Below are 24,628 nucleotides of genomic sequence, written 5' to 3'. Positions count from 1 at the left end.
TTCAACATCCAACATGCGGTTTCACTCTTCCTGCGGCTGATCAGGTAGTGACAGTTCTAGGATTTCCGTCAACCTTATGTTGAATCGGCCGTACGGATTCATGCATTTGTTACCCCAAATAGAATGAAAGAGTTTAGGCACTGCGAGTTTCTGGTTCATAGTGATTGTTGAAAAATACACAGTGGGTATGTTAAATAGAACTGCTCATTTTCCACTGTGACTTTGACGTTAATTGAGTCGAAATGAACGTCGGATGACAATAAGCCTACTGGACCGTCTCGTAATTCTTCAAGCTTCAAGCGTAACACGCACTAGGACGAAAATGTGTGAAATTGGTATTCAACAAAACAACTACATAGCTGGATTGATGGGCTTTTAAAAGGAAAAACAACAACACATGGAGATTACAGACCACAGAAGAATTTGATATACGAAATTTCTGCACACCATTAAAAGCTTTCGGTTGTGCCTTCTTGAACCACGACAGACAACACCTGCTGATGCTTTTTGTTATTACGGCAATAATCTTACCTCGTTTAATAAAGTATTCTATCATCCGCTGAAGTTATACCATTGGTTTTCTCGCTACTACTTCATTCTGTCTATTCGATTGTAGCATAATTGTATGAAACCTTATTAATTTTTCAATAGCGTAGTAGGCAACAAAGTAGCTCAATCCACGACATTACTTTTTGCAAGATAGTACGCATTAAACGACACTATCGTGATTCCTGGAGGATTAGATTACTTCACCTAGACGAATTACATTTCAGTTTCACATGGTACCAAAAATCACATGTAAAGGGTTAAATCGGAAGTTCATACACCTTGAAGAAATAAAAATCAGAGGAAGTGGGTGTGGAATGAGGGGTAGGTCAATGGGTCACGGAATCGGGTAAATGACCTCAATGTCAGGCAGGTTTGTGGGACCGGATTTTTAGCAGGCCAGTTCAAGTTCAACGGTCGCACAAGTTTTCTCTGAACACAAGGTTTTGAATCCAGCAGTCAAATCCCAATCAACTGTGCGCTCAATAGTAGCCTGGATCGCACCAGTCATAGTCGGTGTATGTGTCACGATCGATACGATCCAGACTATTATCGATCCCAGATGCGATTGGAATCTCACTGCTGGATCCACAACTTTGCGTCCAAAAAAAAGCTTACGCTGAAGCTATAAAGGTAATTCACTGGTTATCTGCTGAATCTCTCGGATATGCAGCCCTTTAACGTAGCACGCTGCAGCAACATCAAATCTTTCAGCTGACAGGGTAGTGAAGATATCAAAGTGTCATGTCTTGACATACCGCTTCAAATACACCATTTTCGAATACTCTTTAACGGCCCACTGAACGTTTGCTTCCTCATGAACATCATCAGGTGGACCAATATATTTTATACATTACTGATTCGACTGAATGCTTCAGCGCGATTTTATTTAACGTATTCACTACGTATAAGGTCAAAAAACATGACAATACATTTTGCTTTTTGTGACCAGAGTTCCACTGAGTCTGCAGTTGACTTGCGTTGACTTTTGTTCCAATCTTACGTAATAATTGGTCTCTGACAGTGACTTAATCAGCTCGCAGTGCCTCTAAGGCGGTGACATATTCCAGACATTGTAACTCGTCAAAGCGGATTTGACGGAACGCTCCAGTTGGTAATTCAGGGTACCATGAGCCTGAGTCTTTTTTGCTTCTGTTTCAGAATTTACCGAGGGTGACGCGGCTATTGAAACAGATTGAAATGAGCACTGGGATGAACAAAAAATCTGATAATAACAAAATGGAGCATCCACTGCGCATGATGGTGCGTTCTGTACCTTGAGGCTTTGATTGCTAAGCGAGGTTATCAAAGAATCGTCACAATATTTTATGAATTACATGTTACAGGTGAAATTTCAACGCGAAGAACTGCTCCAACACGAACTCGTCATTGCTTCTTTGACGTGGAAAAGGATCGATCGAATGGCGTTCAATCTCTTGAATATATTTGTCTACCTGCTGTTCCTTGCCTGTTTCACATCATTTATGCTATTAACCAAGCCTACCTATTCCATGTGAGTTTCCCTTTTTGCGGTCTAGATCTTGTCTGGATAAGGATAGAGTTCACATTTCCTAATCACAATGTATCACACAATCCTGCTCTAAAATAATATCCTGTTGTATCCGTGAAAGCACGTTCTCTACCGCACAGACATTTCGGTATGATTGTCCCGGGTTTAGTTTATGGCATAAGTGGCACCAGAAGTCTACTGATTGATCCCTGCGTGCAAATCTTTTGAAACTCTCAGTACAAAACGCCGACTATAGTTTAGAGTTTTGCAAACAAACCATATCTTTCATGAGCTTCTTTTTAGCCTCAGGATTGTGAAGCATAGAATTAATATTTTTTATACATCTCATGACTTGCTCATCTCTGACTTTTCTGATCCCACCTGTTTGTTTCTTCATTCTGGCTAAGCTTGAGCAACCCAACAGTATCTCAGCGCTGGTGCTTCCTTCGGGTGGCATGGCAGCCAGTCAGTCACCGGGTGTTACAGCTGAATGATTTTTCACTTCTAGAAGGCGGTTCAACTCCCAATATAGCTGAGTTCTTGTCTATGATCAGCTGAGATATAGGTGTATTGGTCAAGTGATTTTTACAAATTCATTTAGTCAAATTACACCGCGGAAGATACTGAATTGAATGATCTAGGTAGCTAACGCAGTAATTTTTCACTTCTAGAAGGCGGTTCAACTCCCAATATAGCTGAGTTCTTGTCTATGATCAGCTGAGATATAGGTGTATTGGTCAAGTGATTTTTACAAATTCATTTAGTCAAATTACACCGCGGAAGATACTGAATTGAATGATCTAGGTAGCTAACGCAGTATTCGTGACCAGATGAGAAAATGGCACTGGATGACAGAGTAGCGTGCTCTTTTGCAGATTAGTCAGATGGAAACCATTATAGCTATGCCAGCAGATATTGCGCAATGGCTGGTTAGTTGGTGAATCACCCGCCCTAATGACACTACAGATACGTAAACCTCACCTCAGTGTGTCTAGAGTTTCCACGTTAATTCCATTTATCACGACCGTTTGTGCAAAAAAGGGTCAGAGATATCTGCTTTAGCTGGCATAATCCACCCCAAAGTAGAAGTTCATGGTTATTCTCGGTTCTCTCCTCAATTAACAAATTGTCACGACACTTTGTTGAAACAACCACACCCCACTAGGCCAACTGGATCATTCACCACGTTAGTTGTTTAGATTTCAAGGACATAGTAAACAATAAATCGTCTATTGCAAACGGATTTATGTCCATAAGATGAAGACTACTCAGAAGGGATACATCTAAAACCGCTACTGAAGCCGGGTGTCCAAGTACTCTTCCGTACCAAAGAATCAAACACTGGTAGAGAGGTCGTTGGTTGACAATCCTTACTGCTGGTGTGGCGGCAGATAATAATCACCAGATAGCTCTTTCGTCAGCATCGGACAACATGAAAATATGCAAACCGTTCACATAAAAGAGAGTGCTCCTCTCGTTCTGGTCATTAATGTACCGACAGTCAGGATCTATCGCCTGGCTTGTAGCATCCACGACAAACTAACAAAGGCTTTAGCATCACCACGCACTTGTTGTATAATTATACCGAGTGCTTTGAACAGTATCACAAGTTCCGTCCACAATTCCAAATCATACTCTGACAAAACTTGATGGCTAGGTTCACATATCTCAGAAAAATATCTCGCGTTCGCCACTGAGGAGAGTTTCGTAAACTCACTAACTCGAACAAACTAGGGGAGAAGTGTGGGAAATCCTTGAGACCTGGTAAACCGAAGTCGTACAAAGAATGGTGTGTACTGACTTTTCTCTGGTTGAATGGCATCTAAACCGTCCGGAGGCGAACCAAGGTATACCTATTAACTTTTCCAAAAATAGGTCCTTACGACTGCTACCACTACAGCGTTCATTTAATTGTCTCAAGCGCGTGAACCGCCCATGTTTGGGAGCACTTTCCGTCTAAACTGTTGCACGAAGTGGTGCAAGTTCAAAGAAAGCCCGAAGACGGCAAATCGATCTTAGTTTGCAACACACGCCTAGGCAAAACACGTGGTAACGTAAAATGGTCAAAATGAGCTCGTAAAGGATGGTCGACCAAAGTGGTTCGATAAGTTAAGGGTTAAAATTTCATGAGGGATTACAAATGCATATCGAGTCTATGATGTAGACGCAAAAAACAGCAGCAGACAAGGCAAGAGTTTGACCAGGGAAAGGAAGTACACCTCCCCACCAAAGCCAGCTTGGATTTCCCAAACTACCCCCACTCGGCACTAGACGCTAGTGAATATGAGAGGCAAAAATGGTACGAATGACTCTAGCCACAGTCACCTTCCAGTCTTTCATATCCCCTGCGGTGACGGAGCTCCTATGTCTCACCCACTCCCTCTAGCATGCATATCTTCTGTATATCTCTGTCTACTGGACCGACGGGAGTCTTGAGCACGACCGTCCTGACACACAAATCCGATCCAGGTATAGTGGCTGTTACAATTCCCAACGGATCAACTACCCCCGATGAGACCGATCGTACCGCCTCCAGAGTTCCCTCGTCACTCGCCCCCCTTTAGCATCACCACGCACTTGTTGTATAATTATACCGAGTGCTTTGAACAGTATCACAAGTTCCGTCCACAATTCCAAATCATACTCTGACAAAACTTGATGGCTAGGTTCACATATCTCAGAAAAATATCTCGCGTTCGCCACTGAGGAGAGTTTCGTAAACTCACTAACTCGAACAAACTAGGGGAGAAGTGTGGGAAATCCTTGAGACCTGGTAAACCGAAGTCGTACAAAGAATGGTGTGTACTGACTTTTCTCTGGTTGAATGGCATCTAAACCGTCCGGAGGCGAACCAAGGTATACCTATTAACTTTTCCAAAAATAGGTCCTTACGACTGCTACCACTACAGCGTTCATTTAATTGTCTCAAGCGCGTGAACCGCCCATGTTTGGGAGCACTTTCCGTCTAAACTGTTGCACGAAGTGGTGCAAGTTCAAAGAAAGCCCGAAGACGGCAAATCGATCTTAGTTTGCAACACACGCCTAGGCAAAACACGTGGTAACGTAAAATGGTCAAAATGAGCTCGTAAAGGATGGTCGACCAAAGTGGTTCGATAAGTTAAGGGTTAAAATTTCATGAGGGATTACAAATGCATATCGAGTCTATGATGTAGACGCAAAAAACAGCAGCAGACAAGGCAAGAGTTTGACCAGGGAAAGGAAGTACACCTCCCCACCAAAGCCAGCTTGGATTTCCCAAACTACCCCCACTCGGCACTAGACGCTAGTGAATATGAGAGGCAAAAATGGTACGAATGACTCTAGCCACAGTCACCTTCCAGTCTTTCATATCCCCTGCGGTGACGGAGCTCCTATGTCTCACCCACTCCCTCTAGCATGCATATCTTCTGTATATCTCTGTCTACTGGACCGACGGGAGTCTTGAGCACGACCGTCCTGACACAAATCCGATCCAGGTATAGTGGCTGTTACAATTCCCAACGGATCAACTACCCCTGATGAGACCGATCGTACCGCCTCGAGAGTTCCTTCGTCACTGGCCCCATTTGCGAGACATTACGCCCCCTCGAATCGCATCCCAAAAGGTGTCTAATGTAATAGGTACGAATGTACGTGGACAATTGAGTACTGTTGAGGTTTCCGATACGGAACTTTGAGTGATGCGTAGGTTCGACAATCCCGATGGTCAAAAGGGAGAATTGGGTTCGTAATTCTACGGTACTATTTACACAAGGGTAAGCAAATTTGTACAAAAAACCTCAATTGTTGACGTTCGTAGCGTCAACAAGCTCACAGGTCTGTCACTGACCGGCACAGTGCGGCGTTAACTTCCGCACACCAAGCAACTGCGAGCGGAATGATAGCTCAGCAGCGTGAGTTGCGGTCGTTCCTTCCGACAGTGGTCTCGTGATTCTCATTGGACGTGAGATCACATGGATCTCATGAGAAAACTAGTCAAAGCAGGTCAGCAAACGGGACTAGAACGCGCATGGGTAAGTAGGTCAGCAGCGCACATTCACACACACGCACACATGTCAATACACAGGTGTCGGGAAGGACGACCTCTGCGGCAAGGTGTGGCGGGTACGGATAGGCAAAACAACTGGAGATCAAAAGTACATAGGCGGAGTAAGCAAATGAGCGGGGAATTACCATAAGGTCAAGTTCGATTCAACAGTCGTCTTGACGAATTGGAATCTGTCCTTACAGGCCGATGATATTAACGCAGAGGGCAGTATGAACTTCGCGCTGCTCATCAATCTAGTTACATTAGCTCACCGGTTTCTGGCATAAATACTCCATTGCGTGATCCACAGAGTGTTTTTCCCTGTTTTGATTTATACCTGAATTAAATTAAAATTTCCCTGCCCTTTCTTCTCTAACCACGAATGCCATTCACGTTTCTGTCACGATACGTAACTAGCGGAACTAATGTTTAACACAAAATGCCACCAGGTCCAAAATGCAGCATACTAGTCTCGGGGGCATTATGTGAAATTCGAACCATATCGTTATCATTAGCTGCGCTCGAGGTCACATATCCAGTGCTATCGGACTCCATTTTAACTCAGCCTAATCATTCGGTATAACCCTCTCTAAAAGTATTTTTGAATAAACATGCTGTAGCTTTGACACTTATCCAGTTGTAGCTTCCGATAAACTTTGCTGAACTTTTGTTCCGCCTGTCCACACGGTTTTTCTACCATGCAGCGTTGCGGGAACCAATCGGACGGTTGAAGATGTTTGCTTGGCTATGATGAATACAGGACAAAAGGCTTACGTTTTGACCATAGATGTTGTGAAATATGGAACAATAGTACTGGCAGTACTTAATCTGGTTAAAGAGGCAAGTATCTGAATAACTATTATTCGTACGAATGCAAAGTTGTTGGTTTGTGTTGTTACTTACTGAATTTACGCACAGTTCGTGTGCTGTTATTTGTTATCTCTTTGCTAATATCCTACTTATTGCGATCCATTCGACAATCTGACTGGCGATCTATTTCATGGATTATTTTCAGTCGAGACTTCCCCCACTGGACCACTTCACAATACTTGCCATCACAACTTATCCGATGTATTTGTCTAAATAAGTAGCCACATAATGTCAGTATCATAGGCTAGGGTAATTTGAGTTAATCGTCAACATTTGACCGTAAAATAGCACCTCCAAGCCTTATATCAAAAGTGCCGGTCGCAACAGTTCATACTTTCCCACATGTTACCGGCTAATTTGGTCTAAATGGGAGTGATAACCTTACATAAAAACGGAATTTCGATTTTGAAAGTTTTGAAGAGCTCAACCACAAGTGCGCTTTCCTCCTTATTGGACTCAGATCGAATGAGTCAACAACTGGTTTAAAACAAAGCATTTAATATCTGTTAGGAGGGTTTCATTTATACAAGAGGTTAGGTAGACATACTGTACTGTGATAAATTTCTTGAGAATTCAACTGAGAGATTCACAGGTGTGATCCCTTTACAAACGCCCGGTAATTGCAGATAAAAACGGCAGTGCTAGCGTGGATGCGGTTTTTTTTAATACGATGGTACGTTTCCTAAAACCGTCGATAGAATACAAGTCAACGACCTGAAAACTACAGATTCCTCCATTTGGTCGATGGCTAGTTAACTAGTCAGTGGCATTTGAATGATTACCTGAATAAGGCAACGACCAATTAAAGCCAAATTTAACCTACGCTAATCACAGATGTTACTGGTGACTGAAAATACAGGTTTGGGCGACTAATAATGATTCCAATACCTACTAAATAGCGAGTATTTGGACACCTGGTTGTGAAGTGTAAACTCACTCTTGTCAAGTACGTTAGAACGTTCTAGTTTACTCGAAAATACTAGGATCTCACTAAATGATCATCTTGGCACTTACACATATTGGGGGAAGCACAAAGTTTAAACCAACAGGATAGTTTAGGAGATTCGGTACTTTTGCGGCCATAGCCAAACAATTGGGGCAAATTATCCTTTTTTACACAGGTTACCACCTTGTAGGTCTAAGATTGATCGGACGACCCATTTGGATACTGCGCACGACTGAAACACTCAGGCTGTCTGTACCCGATCAGATTACTATCGCCGAAGCTATAAAAGCCTGTCCTACGTATTCTTCTGCACGGTATAGGTTTTTCATCATAATACCGTGTACTGGCGTAGTTTCACCCCTAGAAACGTTTTATGTTGTTTGGTAGCAATTTGCAAAACGTGCAAGCATGAATCTCAGGCGTCAGGTGGGAACAAATGATTAACGGCGTTGTAGTGAGTGTCGGCAGCCATGGTTTTGCACTGAATTCATTGTCAGTTGACCAAAGACGACTAAAGTTCGCGGCTCAGGAAATATTTATTCCTGCATTAACTTCCATTTGGCTTTACTTGGAGCACTAGCCAGGAAGACCTGAACATCTGTATCAAGCTAGAGTGCCTTTTGTTAGTTGAGGCATCGTGTCATTTAGTAATATTTACGATGAAGGTTTCGTCCTTTAACCAAAGTCGCTGAAATACCGAGAAGCAACGTACGGCTGTTTCCGCCTCAAACAGAACAATCAGCAGTTATCATCTAACAAAAATCCAGGAAGCACCGAGTCCTCGACCGCCCGACCAGTAGTTTAGAAACTACCATCCAGCCACAAGCCGAAAACACCACCATACAGCTCTCGGGCTATGGCTACTTCTGGGCTATTAGTTGTCGGAAGTTAGCAACCAAAACTTAGCCAGAACAAAACAAGTCTGGAATTATTAGTTATTACACAAATTTACCAGGTATAAAAGATGGTTAATATTATTTCATGATTTTTACGTCGAATCAACTACTGCTAAACCTCTCTGACCTCAAGCGAACCTCCAACCTCATGGCATACCTGACAAGAGGCAGTAATGTGGACATCCAATTTTCTCCAGTTAATGGACCCGGGGGCATAATTTTGATCTCCTATGACAAAGTAAACGAAGTCACTCAGTACTTCTGTAGTAATTGCATAAGCTAAACTATGAGAAGAGTTGCGTTTGATTGCGATTACCCATAGTTTGTTGACTTGTTCTTGATGGAAGAAAATCTATTTTCTCAAGTAAAGTGAGAAAGAGGCCACAAACAACTTTATTTCACCTGTACACTGAGTGCTCGTTTGTACCAACCTGATACTCCATGTAAGAGAAGTATGTTGGAAATTTCGCCGGTACACATGATACGCAATGCAAAATCGAATCGCTAGAATGGGATATGTTGTGATATGGATATGTCTCTGACAGTTCAATTGTTGCATTCATAACGCGAGAACGCTTTGTTCTTTGGGTTGTTCATTATATGAGGTTTTGTATATGGTTTACCCAGACACATCTGAACATGATGGACAGCCTAATTGTTGCCATAGCAAGGATGCACGTCACAAAGGAACTAGTCTGGTTTGAACTAACTTGTACTGTCAGCTCTCGATGCTCTATCCCAGGGGGTGTGTTTGGATGGACGAAGTGAGTATTGGTTGATTCCGTATCACGCAGCTGTCTCTAAAGCAAAGAAAGAGTTATTGGATGGCTATCTCATCCTCAGCACGACTGCCCCTCAAGTAACCTCAACTATGTTGTGGCGATCAATGAAGAAGGGTGCCATATTATGCGTATGTATTTATTGTGAATAACAACCATAGAATGAGTCGACCGGATTAACATTTCTAATACCGGTTTAGAAATATTGACACGCTGCATGCGTTTCTCTAGTTACACAATCGGATATGAGAACTGTAGATATCTCAGCTTTGAAGAGAGGGTGAAAGTTCTTCAGAGAACCAAAGATGATATTCGCGAAAAACTCCTTTGTCTAGCTCGCACTGCAATTACACCCATCGCATAAAATAGGAAAAACATTATACCGAATGTCAACCTGTTAGCGGAGTGACATACGCCCACCGTCAAGCAAGAAAAAGGACAACAGTTTAATGGGGTACACTGCAAAATATTGATGAGCAATACTTGACTCGAAACACACTATCTGTGTGCTAATTCTATGGTTCGCTTTTCAGGGTCAAGTATTTTTGTCTTCTTGTTTGATATAAAGTGTATACTCAGAGGAGACATCTGTTCTCATTCCGAGAAGGTTCTTGCTCAGGATATGCGGACTATCACTAAGGCAACGAAGATCGCTATATTCTTGCGGCTTTTGCTGAGCGGAAGTTTTCTGATGGCCCATTCGCATGCTACTGCTGGACGTCACACGTTGCACATATATGACATGGCGTCCGCCGTACAGAATACGAAGAAAAAGTTCTGTGTTTCTAAGCTGTGACCGGATTAAACCAGGTTCCAGTACAACCTCGTGACATCTCCCAAAAACCAACTATGTCGTCGACTAATAGCAAAACTTCTGATAACCTTTCACTTCCCCAGCGCAGCTAAACAAGCAAAAGCATGCCTGAGATGTGTTGCTTTCCTTCGGGTTCTATAAACACGTCAGCCACTGGATTCATGAAGCCGACAACGGCACTTGGTTAGCATAGATAATATTGTTGTCGTGAAGTGGATAATCAAAACCCAGAGAATGCAACTGTTTTTTGAAGTGAGTTTCCGCACGCAATTTGAGATCAGAAGGTAATAGAGGAAGTTCTTTCACGAGGGCAGTCCTTATTGTTCAGATCCTTTTATGGTGATTGAACTGCACAGCATACACAGTGCTCCTGATTGATTTGTGGATTTCATTATTTACTAACTTCACCTGTTGCGTGACAAAGTGGTTTTTCTAACATATGCACTCAGAAGGGCCACTATTCTACAGAGCACATGTTGGACAGACCACCGTTTTCCCAGATTCACAAGTATATATATGTATATATAAACCACAAGTATATAGTTTATGGAGAAGTACGTTCAAATCAGTTCTGGTAAGCCGGAAATCGTTTGGTTTGAAGAGGAGAGATTACTTGCACTTTCTAAGCTTGTGTTAGTAATACCCATGGCGTGAACAGTGTATGGAGATTTGTATCCACTTTGTCAGGATCAGCGACAACATTGATTCAAAAAATGGACTATTATTTATTCGTCCACTTTTAGCGGGAATTTATCAAATAAATTGACTGGTTTGGCCTAATCGTATTGTTGTGTATTTTTGACTTTGTGGTTGATTATTCCGAAGCACTCAGTCGACTTATAGGCTCAATTACTGTGACTACTTCCACCCTGAAACAGATGGTTCAATGTTTCGCGAGCCTTGCGGACTACTTCACTTTTGAAAACGTTTTTGAACTGGCTATCTACTCGCTTGCAATTGCAACCACAGTGGACACCAACGGCTGCATGCGAAGAACCGGTTTGAGGGAGGTAAGCGACTTCGCGCTGCAGCAATTTGATACCAATGAGACTACCAAGATAATCCTGTCTTCTAAAGGCTAATAACCTAAAATCTGTGGGAAGATCAAGAACTATTTTATTTCTTGTTTGGTTAAATTAAAGGAATCAATCTTACGGTGTACGCTGAATGTAGAGTTTCTGTCGAGACTAGGGTCCAGCTGAAATGGAATTTTAATAAAGTACCTTTTTCGTACATAGTAATCTTCTGTAAAAGTGTTTTACATTCTGTGACCCACGATTTCTCACAGGCAACTTTCGAAAAACTAGATTTATTGAGAAACGCTTGATGCTGAGCCCCCAGATTATCGAGCCCGGTACTTCATGGAAGCCTGTTTATTTGTACTTACATTTCAAATACTGTCCAGTCAACGATATTCGGGTAGATTTGTTTCACAAAGCTTTCGGCATTTTCACTTCTAGTTACCTATTTCCGAGTTCCGTTAACATGGCTGATACAATGAAGCACTGTCCCTGGTTTCTCCACATCCCTTTTGACATACTGGTCATTATTCCCTTATTCCTCAAGGTTTTCTATGGATTTCAAATTGTCATCCGCTATAAAATATGATTTATAAAAGCCCTTCAATGTCTGTAAATTTACTAAATGTCAGGCTTACCGAAACCAGTTCCGAATCAGTGATTCATTGCTACTTAGGGAGTAGATGGATTAGTAGAGTGAAATTCTAAGAATCATGGTGCCAGGTGGACTACTATTCCAGGCATTTTAGACTGTTGGTAAATCGGGTTCGTCAATCGGTATTCGGTAGGCTGACAATTCTGCAATATCGTCAGACTGGGTCCAGTGAGTAAGACATGCCAAACGAAAGTTGAGATAACCAAAACTCCTTCGTACTTCCCTAAAAATGGGAAGTAGTAGCCGTCCGCCGATTCCTTTGTGACACAACTGAAATTCGACTGTGATCTGTGGAAATATCCGCACTTTTATACGCAAACAAGATAATTAACAGAATAACCTGACATTTGCCGTAAGAATTACAGCATTCAATACCTTCTTTCTTATAGCGAAACACGCCAGCAATATGTTAGACCTGATTCGTGCTAGTACCTGCAATCATCGAGTGCAGACCAATCAACGGTGACCCAGAAGAAAGGGTCAACATGACGAGTTTGCTGAAACCTCTGGTGAATATGACATTTGTAGCAGTTTTCACAAATGACCAATGAAGTTTCATGGTTAGCCATCAGACTTCTCAGGGTTATCATGCCATGAACAAAACCATTATCAATCACTATGTAGCATTACACGGGCCCTCTCGGCGTCAACCACAGCAGGTGACAGTTCAGGTGTTCTGTTGAGCCTGCACCCGCCTGCACTCACACAGCAGTAAAGAACAATGCAGTACCTCTACACCTGATCAGCTGGCGCGTCGTAATAAAAAAACACGTGAAGATAGAGAGCAATTTCTGAGGAACTACGTACGCTGGTGACAAATCCATCAACTCTGCAAGCTAGGTATGTAAGACCGCTAATGGGACCGGATTTTACAGTCGTATATGAAACACGATGACGAACGATGGCCCAGCTTTCCCAGTGTACTTGTTGACTACGTCGTTAAGGTTACCACTATCTATCCAACATACGAAAGATACAAACTAATCCACCAAATCAGGTGCCAGTGATGTCTGACTGGTGTGCAACTTAGGGGAACGACCTGAAATAAGATCCTACACATACCGCAAAACGGCACCGAAGTGGTTTTGACGCATGCACAGTTTCCCATTAGACCTAGGTACTGTGCACCGTGCAAGAGGAAACTAGGCTTTGTGCCACCCTAAGTAAATGAATGGACTGCATTCAACAAGTATACCTCAAGTAAACTAAAAACATCTAGAGAAAGTTAAAACTAGAGATTCTTCCGAGGATACCAAGAAACTTTATCGTTGATAATCACGAGAATCCCCGTGATGAATATGTCACCAGAGCTTAAGTTTGTAATTCACCGATGAATGACTTAGCGCTTGAAATAAAGTAATGTGAGCACTTTAACAAATTTCTGTCGAATTAAACGCCATGGAGAACTTTAAGAGGATGCATACATTCACACACGAAATGTCCCGTTACTCTCATTACTGTGATCACTTGATGTTTCACAGGAACAACCGCACTTTTTTTCAGAGTCACGTGAAAGAGCCAACTGAAGCAGATAAAAATAGACCCCCGTTGTCTTGTTGTTTTGTCTTGTTGCCCTTTTATCTGTCTCCTCTCTTGATTATAACGTGTCCAAGTAGTTAGAACTGATATTTTATCATGTGGACCAACTTTTATTCAACAGGTAACTAAGAAAAATCCTCGAAATTCGAAAGCTCCCTATTTAGTGTTCTGTTGCTTAAATGGAACCTCAACTGAACGATGCATCACTATGGACCAAATGTTCATACAACACAGTATAATTTTCTTCAGTAAAGCCGAAGTCGGTTTCAAGAGCTATAGGGCTGTCATACTACTTAAATCAAACAACAACATTTTTAGCATATCTGCACCTTGGTTGCCTACAATGAAGCAAACGCTTCTGTTTGCTCCGGACATGAAACCTTCCTGGAGCGGTTCAAAATGAAGTGACACAACCGATTTAAAACTTCAAGAGGTGCTTGGTATGTCTATACAAATTAAAAGAAGCAGTTGAAACTTCGAGACAAGTTTGAGGAACTCTGGAGTTTGATCAAGAGGCTTTTCTTCCACACTGCTTCGTCACCCCAGGATGCACTGTGTATTTCATCCACTTGTACCGTACTGTATTGTATTGTATTTATTAGTGCAGAATGAGCAATACCTCATTATCTAGTTACAAGTTGGTTTCAGGAATCATTTTTGCAGGCTTTGTCACTTTTCTCTCGGAACTCCTTAGGATGATAGTTCACGTTGCCTTGAGCTGCATCTGGTTGTCGACCCAGTTAAACAAATCACGGTCTCAGTAAATTTGCCAGTCGCAAGCATGTCATACATGTCAACCAAGCAGAGTTGCTACTTTTTATCATCCTTATATTATTTTGGTTTCACCCTCCTCGTGGTTACCTCTAAGGAGGGAATTTTACCAAGTTTGTAGCTCCTGTTTTGTTCGACCAAGTAAGCCACATGGAAACTTCGCCAATTGGTGCGCAGTGCGTGCGCAGATTTTACGTTCATCACTGGTGTAGCCATGCTCGTTGTCCACTGGATGTACAAAAAACAGTAAGGGCAGCTCCAGACCAAGGTACACCCACGGAGTTGCTCATTAGGTTCATTATCCTCTTCTCATAAACCAACTGTGTATTCCTATCCTTACTTGAAACATTGATAAATAGACATTTCAAGAACCGCAAATGACCTTGGGAAAGCGAACAATTAAGAAGTAACAAGGAAGATGACGAATCTCGCCAAATATTGTCATTGCAGCAGGGATATACCAACTACGGACAATAAATATATGTAAATGTTCATACCCAGCTGGTTACGGCAAAAACACTCCAGCTGTAAAATATAAAGGGTGAATACACTCATTTACAAACAGACTTGGTTTTCCGAGAGACTCACCTGAAACCCAGCTTAATCTCACGTTTATGATGTTTTCAAGCAAAGTTTGTGCAATTTTGGTTCAAGTAGAACATAAGGTTGATGGAAAGTCAGGCACTACACCTACCTGATGAGCAAAACTGGTCGTGGGCCGTTGAACGATCTTCAGCAACCTTATAAGTAGTGTATTCATCCTACGCATGTATCGCGATATCTAGAATATCGTACCGACTGAAACATGAGGTGGCCTGGTGCAGCACATTCCGTTGCTCGAAAACATCATAAATGATAGGTTCACCTGGGTTCCCTGAGAGTCTCCAGAAAAAACAAATTCCTTTGCAAATGGGTGTTTTTCACCAATTTCGTGAAATGCGGGTTCACGTAGAACATGAGGTTCGCGGAAAATCGGAGATTGCACCTACTTGACGGGCCTAAACTAATTTTTAGCAACTTTATGAGCAGTGTATTATGTCTGTGAATGATGAAATTGAAAAAAAGAACAAACTGAAAATTCCTGGTAGGATGAGTCCTCTTCATACGGAATAACACAAAAAAGCAGGGATTTATGTATTTTCCCAAGGCTTTTTATCCGAAATTCACTGACCCTATCGTGTGCAAACTTGCGAACCTTACTCCGTTTCCCATGGGACCACTTTCTCAATAGGCTGCAACCATACCAACACACTCGCTCATTTTAATCACTGTTGGTTCACGTTCTTGAGACAACCGACAAATTATGTCATAAACTTGGTGAAATCACTTAAAATAAGTACCTATCGAATGAGGTGTTTGCCCGATATTCATCCGTTTGGCAACATAGTCAGTGTGTTGATGAACAATGAGTGCTGACAATTATTCTCTGTATACATTTTTAGCCTTGGCAATGGCAAACAGGTACCGCGGGAATTGTGTTCGCTTGGATTGATTTGCTGATGTTTTTCCAAAGAACCACTCCTATTGGAATCTACTTGGGCATCTTTGGTCTCATCCTGACGAACTTAGCCAACCTGGCCGTTGTCTTCAGCCCATTTCTGGTTGCTTTCGCCTTGGCATTTCATTTGCTGCTGGGTAATCAAATTCGATTCAACGATATGCGAAATGCCTTTTCCAGCACCGTATCTATGTTCAGCGGGGAGGTCGGTCTAGCCGATGCAAGTCACGTAATATTCAATTCATCTTTTATCATAGAACTGTGCTAATACAGTTACCCAGAATGCCATTTAACTCTGGAATTATTTGCTGAAACAAAGTTCTACATCTAAGTTTATCATCCGCTCAACAAATTTTTCGAGCGAAAAGGTAACTACTTTAAGGTAAGATCAAAGCGTTTAAAAAACTGCGTTCAAAAGGAACCGGTTGTTTTTCGCACTCACTTGATAAGACGAATTAGTCTATGACGTATAGTCGAGAAGAGCTTTGGGATCATGAACCGCTAGCACATGAGTCCTGCATGATTTAGTGGAACTGATTATGAGATTTCTATTTCTCCCCAGATGTGCAAGGCATATCGATGGAACTTCAGGTTTATTTTCCAGAGCATCTTGGTGTAATTTTGCGAGCACCGAGTGAAATAAAATGTTTTCCAGTCGCACACGTGATCTGGGGATAGCCAATTGTAAGCTGAGTTACTACACAACTAGATATCACGCAAGATGGCTGATGTTCAGTCAGCATTGTCAATGGGTAAGAAGCTCCTTGTTGCTTTTGGGCTCATGAAATCTCTCGAATTTACTGTGCTTCGTGTGATCAAAACTTAAGAAGTGCAAAACTTACTCACCATCTTGGGGTTTCCGAGTTCACTTCGATTGTAAAAGGAAACATTAAGCGAGTTAGTTTAGAGTTATTTATTTTAGATTTATTCTGGTCGCCTAGCACGACCGCTAACTGATTACTACCAGTTGTTCAGTAGAATACCTTACTCAAAACAGAATTTACGGACCTGCAATCTAACCTTATCTCCTTATTTTGTTTTGCTGTTTGTGCATCTCATTCTGTTTTTAAACTATATTCCTAATGTTCTACACTATATTCCATCTCCCCACACCGACTGAGCTGCTGAACATTAGCTGATGTACTCCGTTCTTGTCCTGGCTTCTTTTAGGCCATGTTTAATCGCTATGAACCGGGAGCGTCTCCAGAAAAATTGGTGTATTATGCTACACTGAGCTACCTGTTCTTTCTCACGTTTGTCGCATTTATGTCAATCGCGCTGATGAACATGTTAACTGGTATCGCTGTTGGAGACGTGGAAGCAAAGAAAAGCCAAGCCAATCTGGAAACCGTTCAACAGCTCGTAAGTTTTAGAATGAGCAGAATTTCCACTGATTGTAGTTAAAACGTCGCTGTATTATCATTCAATGAGCTAAGTCATTAATTGTCACATAACCGGAGGAACTTTTAAGAGATTAATTTGAAACCCTGGCTAATTTACTTGAACTGCACAGTTTAAGGCACTCCGGCTGCATCTGTACCAGAAGTTACTGCTTTTATGCATGCCTGCGACTGTACACGTCCTATTCTCAAGCACAAATGACATGTCAAATTTCATTAGTCTGAATATGAAAGAAGTGTTATTCTCGATATCGGTCAAACATACCATAGCTTAAAAGGCTTGTCCATTGAAGCATACTTTAGTTATTGTTACATTCGAACTAATTCGTTAGTACCATACTCAAACTATTGAGGCTCACTTGAAAATAAGAACAGCATTATAAGTTACACAGAAATTCCTGTGAGATGGCATTCCCTGAAGTTAGTATAGTACGCTTGCGACATTTTGCCTTCTGTAACACTGCAATGCAGTCACTACACCTGCAGAAGACTAATATAAAACACTGTCTAAATTCCTTTGTCGTCCAGACTTTTAACTGGTACAGGTTCACATTTTATCTTTTATCCCGACTGCTGTGTGATTATCAGGCTTCTGCACTTTTTCATTCTTCTGCTGCTGTGCGTCTGAAGTAAACCTGTGCACAAAACATTTTTACAATAACTCCGAAGACGGGTAAAATAGTTTTTACGGATTTGCAGACTAATTTGGAATGGAAAGATTTTACTGAATGTCATTAGTCGTTTATAAAAACACCAACTCTATTTGCAGATGGGTTTGTAGATTCGCCTAATCACATTAGAGTGTCAGTATGGAATATTTGGGGACCAGATGAGCCTCAAAAAGAGAGGAACCGGTATTGAGCGGCGAAAGTGTTTGCAGTAACCTTATGAACAGGTTTCGGTCAAGAAAAGTAAGCTTATCATGGCATAGCACCACGTAAAATCTCCAGAGTTATAAGAATTTCCGACTTTTCGAGCAGCTCGTAACTGCGTTACTCCTTCCAGCACATTGTTGCGTTTTTTGCTGAACGTCCGCTGCAAATTTGTCTACTTATAGCCTATCTAACTCGACGCGCCATTTACATGTTAGTGCAATTCACGACACATATCATGCATTACAGTATGACCAAATCTCACATCTTGATTCATTCTTGCATTCTGAGTCTGGAATATCGGGTAAACAAGAGTCCAGCAGCCCATAAAATGCACTTTTTTGTTATCTCGGAGGTCGCATCCGCTAACGTAACCCACTGCTAATCTGATTGTAATTTGTGCTTCACATGTCTAGTTCACAACTACCTTAAAACAGTCGTTGAATCTCGCTGACGAACCTATTGTAATAGTTAGATGATTATGAGAACACTTATGTCCCCTTAAATTCGTCCCGATGTGAGTTTATTTCAACTTGATTATATAAATAGTCACGAAGTTTTGATGATTTGTGGTGATGACATTCTCAACGTGGAAGGCATAGGTTATTTGGCCATTTTACAGTCATTTTACGACCTGTGCCCCATATAAATCTGTGCATCCATTTCATTAATTTATCTGCCTTCTCATTTTAACTCAAACTTCTCCTAGCCCTTTCTAACATTCCTTGCCTTATCTTTGCGTTAAAAGGTCAATTCACTCGTCGACTCTTACACTCTGCTTGATAAAATCAAGCCCAATAGGTCGCTTCGCAGAAAGTACATTTATTTTCCTAACCAGAAGGGTGGAATTCAACGGCAATTGTTTCGCTACCTCTACAGTCATATTGAAAAATCCACCAGAAATGAAGACGTAAGTTATGATAAACTTTTTCTGACACCTAGTTGGACCCTCATCAGTAATGTCCACACTCTAGTTCTTCATCCATTTCTAACCGCAGGTAACATCAGCTAGCCCGTGAGGCTGTCCCTCCAGGAGTGGATTAGTCCAACTTAGAGTTCCTGCAATCCTTTTGTACCTAATAAAAGAAAACCCACATCATCCGATTTTCAAAGCCCGCTGTTTTACCACTGAGAGAGAGATTTATATTGGGGTAACTGAAGCTGTTTTCCATTTTCTAAGGTCGTTCTTAAGTGAGATGCTTTGTAACAGAAATAAAGTTGTAACAAATGCCAGAGCACCACGGACAATAAACCGTTAATGTGAATAAACTGGTTGTCATTAAGAAACCCTGAATATGATCCCACTGTCTGGTTGCAAGTAAAAGAAGCAATCAAAAACATCGTATCATTAAAGAGAGCACGTAGTTGACCGTGACACTTAGGTATTTGTGACAGATAAGGAAACAGGAGAATAACCACCCTCAGTTTAAACCCATCATGAGTGTGCAGGTAAAAGTCAGGCTGCGGTAACCTCAAACCAGCTTTTATTTAGCATATATTAGCACGCAAGTCTTCTGACATTTCGCAGACCAGCTGTTTTCATTCTCTCGTGATAATAAGAGAACAGCTGGACATTTTTAGTGTAAATGTGGTTCAGTGAATGAAAGCATTTTTGTTTAAAATGGCCGAGAGATTTTGCACAGGTGTTTCATGCTTGTGGGGAATCATCCGCAATGCGTCTCTCGCGAAAAAACTGACAGTCTCGAATTAGCTAAGTCCTGTTTGAAAGTTTGAACAGTCAGCTTTCGGCATCGATCATCCGAATCGCAGTGTGGTTGCTTGCACGAAGACAGGATATAGAGCCACTCAGATTTCAGTCACGGAGTACATATCACGTGGCCTCGAAGGATGCCTTCTCAGATGAAACGATTTTCCAACCTGGTTCTTTTTTCTTCCAATGAGCTACTGTAGATTTTTGGTAGTCTGAGGAGCTTCTCGAAAATTTTTGATGCTTTCACCGGCCATGGGACCAAATCAATCCGGGTTTTTTGATACACCTGTGACAAGTAGCAAAACATGTTGAGCGGAGTTTTGTGGCAGAAACTAAAATGGATTCAGATGAACCGAGCCATAAAGAAACCATGATTCATCCCAACAAAAAACATATCTATCAAAGGTATTATTTTGAAGGTGTTGTTTTTATACCGTGGACCCCTCTCCCATAAAAACCGAAGAGGACAACTTTCTGTTTCCCCGAATGAAGTACCGACGACCTGAGAGAAAGCGTTCTACCCCTGTCCCAGGAGTTTACCGTAGTTATAACAGATCCACTAGACCGTCACAAATGAACCGATCAATAATCTTGCCTTCAGTGCACGCATAGGAATGACCTTTGAAGAATTTTGCGAATGCGTCAAAAGCTGAAGATAATAATGCTAAAGCGTAAATGTATACACGGTCATTCAGCGAATTTCGAGTTACAAATAATCGTTGATTCTTAGTTTATGGCCTGCAATGGCATTTTTACGACGTATTATCCCTCATCGGAATCATTATCTCGGCCGAACAAGATTTAAAACATTAGGTAAACAGTTTCATAAAAATTTTCAGTGTTCCTTATTTTGCATTAAACTGAATGAATCGAGGAGGTACAGCAGTTTCGGACTTCTCAAGCATCCACGTCTGTTCCACTATAGTGAAAGTTGCTTGAAACACTCATAAAAAGTTTGCGGCAAGTCTATCATTGTTCATCCTCCCAGGAGGACGAATCCCTGGAGATATCTCAGAGTTGCTCACGAGTAGTTTTTATAGAATGTGGCCGGTTTATTAGTTGTCCTCAGGTGCACATGCGACTACCTGTCTCATGTTTAGCTAGAACAGATGACTCGTATTTCAGTCCGTTTGGGGAAAAGTTATGTTTACACTTTCACCAAAATAATCTAATGCGGTTCACGTGTGTTTAAAAACGAACATGTGTCAATATTGTTGGTAAGTCAGAGGAGCCCAAAAGCGAACCGTCTACAGAAAAAGGCTAGGGGTACATCAGATTATCATGGCCCTACTTTTTTCCTCTAGGGAAGTGACAGTTATGAGTCTGTGATTTTACGACTTTATAGCTGATATATCTATTGGCCATGTCAGGTCTAATGACACACTTTGACGATGACTCCTCACGACTGTATAGCACTTTTGGATACAGAATGGCGAGGAATCCAAATGGAGTTCAAAGGAACACTGATTCCGCTAACTTCCAAAACGACACTGCTTGGTACTGTCTGTTCATCATAGTGAGATACCGTCGAATACATCGCTACCTCTTAGTTATTAGTTCATTACACTTTTACTCTAATTCAGCGGTTCTCACAAGAGTTGTCGTAGAAAAAAGCGGTGTTTCTATAGATATTTTATTTATGTTCCTCAAGCAGAAAGTACATACAGCGAAGTCACTCAGGTTGAAACAATATGTGCAGTTCACCACCCACAACTACAGGTAATGAAATTCTGAGTATCCAAGTAACCAAGCAATGAACACTGGAATAAGTACTTCGCGTAAATCTGTTCTAGTACGGCCCGTTCTGTGGAATTTTTAAGATACACATACAAGAAACATTTTCCCAGATTTAGCTAGGACGATCAAGAAATCTGGCCTCACAAAGGTGTACTGGCTGACACTCTAAGTTACGTGGAATGAGTGTCCTCAGGGATAGTTCTTAGATAAAGAGAATAACAACACCAGTGTCTTCAGTGCCCTGTCGTCACAGAATCACCTTTCCTGCTTCAAGTTCGATAGAAGTCGAAGATTCTTTTTCACAACCTAACGATTCATTAGTTTATCTGACGGGAAAAGCACAATGAATCCCAAACCAATGGGATTTCTTGTAGCTATCTCCAGGAGATTGTCCTGAAGTAAAGTGCTCAAATTGCAACAAGGCGTTAAACATCGGTGCCGGTCATGGTTATTCATGAGTAGTCATTCCCAAGCCATCAAACCATCCTAGAACAAAAACGTTGTGTTAACCTAGAAAGCGTTTGCAAAGAACTAAATAAGGTGAAACGAAATCGACGGCGGCGTCATGATTCCGTAACATCTTTATATCAAGAATCTTTCACCGAATCTTCCATGCCAAAAAAGAAAAATCTGTCGAAATTTTTCGGAAATTCTCTGGATATAGAACCCGTTTTCACTTTACGTGTGTTACACCTGGATATTTAGCTGAATCCCAACTGAATCATTCCATTATGGTATTACTCAGTAGGTAATCTGGGGTCTATAGAGGAAATTGTGCCAGCTAAAAAAGGAGGCAATACTTTGAGGTGAAGAATTCACTGGACTAGGTATTCGACCGGAATTCGCTTGTGCTGTCAACATCTATGTAATTTACACATAAGCTTACTTCGCCACTTACCTTAAATGCAATGCTCAAGAAAAGGACAAGCTTGTTTGAAACTCCTAAACTATGCCTACCGCAAGAACAACGAGCACGGTGAAACCAGAGTGGGCCGTTGAAGATTTTTCAGAAACCTTATGAGTAGTGCCATATCACGACTGTTATTCTTATCATGCGCCGTAGTTTCATTGATATCACTTATCTACTATCAAGCTGTCCTTTGCGAACTAGTGTCGTCAGATGGCAACTACACCTTTGTACATAGTATTGACAAAATGTACATCATGGCCGCAATGTTGATGCCTTTGACTCTGGGTTGAGGCCGGTAGCATTTGGTTCCTGATATTTTTCCAGCCTTACTTCCAGAACGCAAGAGTATGCAAGTTTAAAAACGAAGTCAGCAATATCACGGACCCTCTAGGGAGCGGTGACATATTAGCCTCATTTCCACCAGTTTCAGTGGTACCGGCTATTTAGCCAGATATTCAGCCATTGTTCATTTCTCACGGCTCACTTCGTGTTCTATAAATAAATAAACCACGATTCTTGCTTATCTGGATTAATTACATTGTAATTTCACTGCAAGCAGACCAATATGGCGCCTGGACAAGGTTTCAGAACTAGAGATTGATAATGAATGATGATCGTTCAGCTTCAACACCCTTTGGGCGCCTAGGTGCTATGCCATCCAAAGGAAACACTAGGTCTGGGATACTGATAGGTCACACAAGCCTTGACAGGGGAAGTCGAGAGGTAGAGGTCGGGTTCTAACCACGGACGTTCGTGTCTGTAGATTCGTACTCAAACCATTGAGCTCTCTCACCTAAAGACTAAAGATTAAAGACTGTTCAATATAGAATGGAAAAGAACAATCTAGGCGACCAAAACCACAGTCCCTGGGGGATTTCAACCTTTATCTTTAAAACCCAGGTGGAATCTTCAGTCGTAAGCTGTTATGCGCGGTATAATGTACCTGAGATAGTTAGGAATCGAGCACTGCGATGGCAGCTGCTGATTGAATGAAAGGTATATCAGACTGCCTAATCGGGACCAACTTCTTAGGCCTGTGAGGAAGAAAAAAGGATAACCTTGCGCCTTCAATCTCTGTCCTGAAAACGTTGTACACTGTCAGTTTAGTGCCACTCGGACTTCAAGGCACAGTAGACGTATCGTATGGGTTGCGCGATACACGCTACTCTTTGAGTGTTAGATGGCTTGTGGGACGCGCAGCCAAAATTTCGTCGGTATGAGAGTTAGCCGATTCTTTCACTCAAGGTGTTCTTTAACGTTTTGAACAATGGGGCTACTGGGGGTTCAGTTATCCCGATATTCATAATAATTCCTAATGCACAATATTCTAATCAAAACTCACGAGTGTTGCATTCATTGAGGCCAGAAGGATTGCAACAATCAATCATTAGACCACATCTTCCCTTCAGCGCATTACACTTAAAGCCTTAATTGTCATAATGTGGTACCAGGTTTCATCTTCGTTTACCCTGTTTCGGTCTTCATAATTTAGACGTCAACTCAAGGTAAGCGAATGGAACTAGATGAAGTTCTTGACAAACTCCGAGAAAAAGTTGGTGCGCTCCGCGTGGCCTTTTTCATGCTCTCCGAAGCGGTCGCTGTCTTAAACAGAAATGCAGGATCAGACGAGGAGGAATCAAGATCAAGTGATTATGATACAGACAGTTATGAATAACTGGAATACCAGTAATGGCGCACGACTATAACTGGTGCTTCTCACTTTCTCGTCGCACATATTAGTGATGCATGTGGAGAAATTGGATTTTTGTTTGGCATACGTCCCTCGTGTTTGATCTGTCAAGCGTTTGTTCATCATGTATTCTGAATAACTTATAATGGATTTATTATTTCATGTAGTCTACGTTTAACTCGTAAATGGTTATTTGAATAAATTCAGCATACTTCCTCTTCTGAAAGACTTATGCATTCAACGTTAGCCTATATCGCGTCTGAGTTCGGTGTGAGCATCTGTCGTTCATTTCTGTGATTCCAAAAGGGAACTGAGTGGAAAATTGAAGACTTCATCCGCTTTGGTCATCGATCAATGATTCCAAACTAAGTGATTACTTGTAATTCCAAGCAAATACCTTTAGATTTCCTATGTTGACTTGCCCGGAGCATCCCAGAC

At 41.6% G+C, this 24,628-nt stretch overlaps 1 protein-coding gene across 1 annotated transcript in view; it reads left to right on the top strand.

The window, feature by feature from the left end:
• T265_07050 (hypothetical protein) overlaps window positions 1-24,175 on the top strand; it is a gene marked incomplete at both ends in the record, with an annotated part of 46,920 nt that extends 22,745 nt beyond the window's left edge. The window contains 4 exons of the mRNA XM_009172474.1: window positions 11,232-11,398; window positions 15,815-16,099; window positions 17,041-17,232; window positions 23,993-24,175. Of these exons, the coding sequence (XP_009170738.1) occupies window positions 11,232-11,398; window positions 15,815-16,099; window positions 17,041-17,232; window positions 23,993-24,175 (827 nt within the window). The remainder of the gene's footprint in view (window positions 1-11,231; window positions 11,399-15,814; window positions 16,100-17,040; window positions 17,233-23,992) is intronic.
• Between the last annotated feature and the right edge of the window lie 453 nt (window positions 24,176-24,628).

The sequence above is a fragment of the Opisthorchis viverrini genome (assembly GCF_000715545.1).
Source record: "Opisthorchis viverrini unplaced genomic scaffold opera_v5_158, whole genome shotgun sequence".
In the NCBI taxonomy this organism is placed as follows: Eukaryota; Metazoa; Platyhelminthes; class Trematoda; order Opisthorchiida; family Opisthorchiidae; genus Opisthorchis; species Opisthorchis viverrini.
The sequence above is the reverse complement of the archived record's forward strand: the minus strand, read 5'-3'. Positions and strand labels throughout refer to the sequence as shown.